This window comes from Gracilinanus agilis, chromosome 2, assembly GCF_016433145.1.
Source record: "Gracilinanus agilis isolate LMUSP501 chromosome 2, AgileGrace, whole genome shotgun sequence".
NCBI lineage: Eukaryota > Metazoa > Chordata > Mammalia > Didelphimorphia > Didelphidae > Gracilinanus > Gracilinanus agilis.
In genome coordinates this window covers 134,210,730-134,217,094 of record NC_058131.1, presented here as the reverse complement: position 1 = coordinate 134,217,094, position 6,365 = coordinate 134,210,730, and the positions used below count along the sequence as shown (strand labels likewise).

The following is a 6,365-nucleotide window of genomic DNA, read 5'->3' as shown; positions in this document are numbered from 1 at the left end:
ATATATATATATATATATATACATATATAAAACCACGCTAAAGACAAAAAAAGTTGGGCAACATATCTCTACTATCCCAAAAAGAGAGAACCTCCCCAATGGCCTTCCCTAAGAAAGATCAGATCAAGATCAAGATCTGCTGAGTCTGCTCATTTTATCACTGTATTTGCTTCTCTGAACACTATAAATATCTGTAAATTGTAAGAACCAAGGTCTCTCAGACCATATTGGGGTGTCTATAGCCCCTGATTTTTGCGACCTACATCTCTCATGATAAAATCAGTCTGCAGAATGTCCCATAACTCTGAAAAAAATTCACAGGGAAAGTATGGAGTAGTACATTACTGGACTCAGAACCAAGCAGAATAGGTCCCAGTTTTGTCTAAGTGACCCTAGACAAATTACTTAACCTCAGCAATCCTCAGTTTTCTCATATACGTAATGAGGAAAATACCTGCTATGTCTGCCTCACAGGTAGATTATGAGCTCTTTCAAAGAAAGGACTTTTTCCTCTTTTTGTATCCCTTGTGTTTAGCATAGTGCCTGGTACATAATAGATTATTAATAAATATTTATTAACTAACAAAATAAAATAACGTATGTAAGACACTTTTAAAATCTTAAAAGTTCTCCCTAAAAGCTACCTCTTATTGGTAAGGGATGTGTGAATATGTGTGTTACCCACCTATGTTATATGCATATTTCTATTGGGTTATTTAAATATATTTTTCATATTACATACAACAGAAATATTGTTTAAAGAATAACTTGCATATGTCCATCAATGGGGAAAAAACTTGCATATGTCCATCAATGGGGAAAGAAATGATGAACAGAAACAAGGAAGATTTGATTTTATAAATACATATATCTTTTGTTTAATTGCTCCCTTCTTTAGTGCAGGGAGGGAAGAATGAGAGGGAGATACCTGAGAACTTTAATGTAACAAACAAACAAGTACATTTTTTTTTAAATCCTTACCTTCTAGACCACATGGTAAACTAGTAACAACCCAGAAAATAAGCTGAGAAAAACATCAAGGAAGGACTGAAATTTAAGAGAGTAATCCAACTTCCCAGAAAATAGAGACTACCTACAATTAGATAGGAAAAATGAACAAACAACAAAAAAAAGCACCTAACTCTAAAGAATTTTTATGGAGCCAAAGAGCAAGGTACAGACACAGAAAGGGACAGTGAAAAGCAAAGGAAACACCAACAAAGTCCAAAAGAAAAATATGGATTGGACACAGACTGGAAGAGCTCAAAAAAAGACTTCAAAAACCAATTAAGAGAAGCAGAGGAAAAATGGAGAAGAGAAATGAAAGTGATGGAAGAAGAAATGGGACAATTGAAAAAGGAGAACCAAAAACTGACAGAGGAAAATCAGGTCTTAAAAATCAAAATTGACCATCTAGAAACTAATGATTTCATGAGAAATGAAGAAACAATAAAGCAGAATCAAAGGAATGAATAAACAGAGGAAAACATGAAATATCTTATTGAAAAAAATAGCTGACCTAGAAAATAGATCTAGGAGAGACAATTTGAGAATTCTTAGACTACCTGAAAGCCATGATCAGGAAAAAACCTTGGACATCATATTACAAGAAATTTTCAAAGATAACTGCCCAGATATCCTCAAACGAGAAAATAAAATTGAAATTGAAAGAATTCACAGATCACCTCCAGAAAGAAATCCTCAAATGATAATTTCCAAGAATGTAATAGCTAAATTCAAGAGCCACCAAGCCAAGAAGAAAATAACTCAAATAGCCAGAAAGAAACCATTCAAATATCATGGAGCTATAATCAGGATCCACAGGACCTAGCAACTTCTACATTAAAAGATTGAAAGGGGGGCAGCTGGATGGCTCAGTGGATTGAGAGCCAGGCCTAGAGATGGCAGGTCCTAGGTTTGAATCTGGCCTCAGACACTTCCTAGCTGTGTGAGCCTAGGCAAGTCACTTAACCCCCATTGCCTAGCCCTGTAACAAATAAAATTAATATAGAAGGAAATATATAAAAGATATTAGAGTTTAAAAAAATTTTTTAAAAAGATTGAAAGGCATGGAATATAGTATTCAGGAAGGCAAAAGATTTGGGTTTACAACTCAGAGACACAGATCCAACAAAACTGAACATATTCTTTTAGGGGAAAAAATGTACATTCAATAAGATAGAGGATTTCCAAGCATTCCTGAGGAATAAGCAAGGCCAAAACCAAAAGAAATCTGTGATATACAAAAAAAGCCCAAAAAGGTAAATAAGAATAAGAAAATTTAAGGGGCTCATTAAAGTCAAAATGTTTATGTCTACATGGAAAGAGGGTTTCTGTAATTCTCAAAAATTACCCTTAGTGGTAGAGAAGATAGAAGGAATTTATTCAGAAAGAGGGTGGAGAAGTAAGCTGATTATAATGATACGATATATATGATGATAAAAATGATATGTTTATGATATATATATATGCATATGAATGATATGTAAAAAAATCAAAGGCTGAGAGGGTTGCACTAAGAGAAAAAGGAAGGGAGAGATAGAACAGGGTAAGTTATATAACATAAAGAGGCATGTAAACTCATTAGAGAGAGGAGAGGATAAGGGTAGTAACAGGCAATGTTTAAACTTTACTCTCACTGTAACTGGCTCAGAGAGGGTAAAACAAGTATACTCAGTGGAATATAGAATTCTATCTTACCCCACAGAGAAGTAGAAGGGGAATAAGATAAGAGAAGAGGGAGATAATTGGAGGGAAGGGTGTTAGGGTTCATTTCTATGACCACCGAAGGAATATACAAAGACAATGCAATACAAACAAGGAGAAGTCTTTATTCCTAGCTAGCTAGGGGAGCTCAGTCAAGGAGCTCCAAAGCAGCATAGAGTGGAGTTTAAATACATTTTTGAAGCTTTGATCTGGTACCTATGAAAGGACTCAGGGTTTCAGTTCAGTACTCAGGAAGGAACAAGACTTTACCATAGAGATGAAAAGGACTCAGTGTTTTGGTCTGGTGCCTAGACTTAAGGAGAACAGGATATTGCATATGAGACAGGTATGCAAGGTGGGAGTCAGTTGACTGGTTTTAGTTTTAATCATTTACTTCATTCCCTACTTCTGTTTGTTTATAATGAGAAATCTTTCTCACGACCACATCACTGCATAATTTGGGGATTGTATCTTTGGTACTGTTGCTTCAGAACCATAACCTGGACAGTGTTAATAGAATCTTTAACAAACTGGACCAAGCGGTTAAGAATGCAGGGTCCAAAAGTCAAAGAAGAACAAGAATCACTAAGGGTCCCAGAAGGGTGGAAATAAGTGTGGTAAGCCATGGAGAAGACTGAAATAACTGCTGATACCATGACTGGCCTGTTGCCCAGGCTCTTTCCCTGGAGTCGAGGCTCCTTTTAAGTTCAGCCACTGATTCTGACTATACCAGTGTGATCTGTATAGAAGCTACACTCCTCCAGAAGGGCGGCACAGAGACCACCATCTTTAAGGAAAAGGAGGTCAAGGCCCTGCCTATTTTGCAAAACTTCCTCTGAAAGGGAAGTCAGAGACTTTTCCAGGGCTTCCAGAGACTGCTCGACTCTCCTAAGGTCAGTATTTACGGCATGATGTAATGCTGCCATATTGGCTTGGTAGAGAGTTAGGGAAGTAATACTTATGCTTGCTCTTTCCAGTCCAAGAATAGTAGCGAGGGTTAGGGCCATTACGGGTTCTCATCAAACCCATGGGGACTCCGAGTGTTGCAGGGCCAAGAATTGTTCCTCAGGATAATAAATCACCTGGGGAAGGATGGTGACAAGCAGGCAGACCTCCTGTGAGTGAGTTGTTAAAGTAGATTGTTCGACACAAGGAGTGAGACCAGTTACAGAACAAGACCACCGTGCTCCTAAAGGGGGGATATAATAGTTAATATTGATAGTAGTGGGGCTCATAACTTGGGGAAAGCACTGGGGATTTTTCTTAATAAGGGAAGAATTTCCAATGCAGGTGCCCCAACCAGTGATGGATTGTAATGTTAGGCCAACCTTTCAATCTCCCCAGTTACAAGAAGTTGGTCTGTCTAAGACAGAGGTATCATAGGAGGCATTTAAAGCTATAGCATCATAATAAGGGGGCCAAGCACTCAAGCAGAGCCAGCAACTTTGGGTCATATTAGGTTGGGAAATTGTTAAGAGCCATATAAGAGGCTCGAAGAAGTGGCCACAAGGGTCCTTCAAAGGGGTCTTTAAACTGAGAGACCGTAGTGGGGTCAGGGGAACTAAGAGGGATCAAAAGGCTGGAGATTCGCAAAATGGGACTTGGGGGATTTAAAACAGGGTTGGGGCCTCTGGGACAAGGGGGCTCTGGCGGGATTGTGGCTTATTTTTTAATAATTATAACACTACCTCAATCATTCCCGGTCTGATACCTCCTGATACCCCAGGTTCAGCTATAGGGGGCCATGCCTCTATATGATTTTTTGGGGTCCTGAGCAGCGTGGTGGCATAGGATGGTTAAAGCAGGAGAAAGAAAATGAGAACAACTAGACTAGTGGTTAGCCCATGCTGTCCCGAATTCTGCGGGCATCGAAGTTTATTATATATCTTTCTCAAGTAAAAAAAGTCACAGTTGGTAAGGGGCAATAAATCACGTATAATCCATTGAAGTCTAAAGAATACAGATGCAAAGACAAATGGTCAAATTCCAAACCCCAATTCAGAGGGGATAATTCCAGGAGAGGAAATATCCCAGGGAGATGCTCACCAGTCAAATCCTAAAGGAGCCAGTTCTAATCTGAATATGCACTCTTATCTAATTAACATTCGTTAGGAAAGGAATCATTAACTCAGTAGATGCTGGTCTGCCACTTCAAAGGTCTCCAATAAGAATTCTAAGAAAGGTGGGGATCAAAGACTGAGTCAAAAGAGGAGCCTCAGATTTTTATCTTAGATGGCCCATTCAGTCTGCATCCTGACATGCAGTGCAGAAAAATCATACACACAGTTTTACTTGCCGATGATTTTGTAATGGGATCCAGATAAAATATCTGTTACAGACTCTGTTTCTCTAAATGACTCCTAATAGCCTTCTTGGAGGGATCAAGTTGATTTTGGATTAACCTACCTGTTGGTACCAGAGCCTTTTTGGGGGCTCAGGTGACCAGGACCAAACACAAAGACTGCCTCAGCCTGGATTGGTCACGTAGGGAATCCAGATAACAGGCCCTAAATTTGATCCTATTTCTTCAAAGGTTTTAATACATAGAACGGCTTCCCACATTCAGCCAATAATCCAGCCGGGGTCCCTGGGTTGAATAATCCGAAGATTAATTTGGGTGCATCGGGGATTACTCCCTTCCCAATTTGTACTACCTTTTCCAGATGTACATTGAGCTGTATCATTCAAAATTAGACAGCCATGGGTCATGACGAAGGGGGGCTCCAGCCAGAGGCTATAGTCTCACATCCCCAATGGCTACAGTAATACTGCCCTGGCTGATTACAGGACTCTTTTCCAGGATTGCTCACAGGGCAAAAGTAGTGATGTATACAGGGCCTGTGTTTTACAGCCACTCCTTGATAGTCGCATTCCCAAATATAGGCAATGATCCTGCACCCAGGAAGGGAAAAGGTTGGGGAGCCTGAAGCAACAATCGTCTGGAGTTCTCCCATTTCCAATAAATAAAGAATCCATTTCCAAAGTTGGGGAATTAATAGCTAGAATTAATAATAGGTGGGAGGGAAGTGGGGACCTAAGGTTGGGTCAAAACATCACGAGTCAGGCGAATCTTCAAGGGGTTGTCAGGTTGACTGCAGACAGTCCAGGCGATATGGCTGGAATGGGGGGGAGGGGGAGGAGGGGCGGTCTGTTGGTCGGACATGGGAATAGTGAATCCAGGGACCGATTCCATCAACCTTAAGAGCCGAAGGGGTCACATAAAGGACAACAAACAGCCCCTTCCAACGGAGCTGGAGTGCCCTCTTCTGATGCCTCTTGACCCAAACCCAATCCCCAGGTTTTAAGGAATGTGGAACGTGTAAGGGAAGCTGGAACTGTGCTTGCAAGCAGAGCCAGAGATCCTGTTGTAGTTGAGAAAAAAGAAAGAACAAAATCATGTATTTATGGGGTCTTATTAATGTTAGGGGAGGGGAAAGAAGATAAAATAGAGGATAGAGATCCATATAATATCTCATAAGGGGATAAGGATAGGGGGCCCTGTGTGTTCTGAGCTTTAAACAAGGCAAGGGGTAAGAGCGTCACCCAATCCCCACCAGACTCAATAACCATTTTAGTTAAATTTTCTTTTAGGGTCCGATTCATGCGTTCCACCTGGTTGGAACTTTGGGGACTGTATTCACAATGGAATTTCCACTTGA

General features: G+C 40.1%; 1 protein-coding gene across 1 annotated transcript in view; it reads right to left on the bottom strand.

The window, feature by feature from the left end:
* The window catches only part of LOC123233375 (sulfotransferase 1C3-like), a 56,124-nt gene extending 52,411 nt beyond the window's left edge, over nt 1–3,713 (bottom strand). The window contains exons 1-2 of the mRNA XM_044659494.1: nt 3,437–3,713; nt 3,146–3,206 (exon numbers count right to left, since the gene is read on the bottom strand). Of these exons, the coding sequence (XP_044515429.1) occupies nt 3,146–3,206; nt 3,437–3,713 (338 nt within the window). The remainder of the gene's footprint in view (nt 1–3,145; nt 3,207–3,436) is intronic.
* Between the last annotated feature and the right edge of the window lie 2,652 nt (nt 3,714–6,365).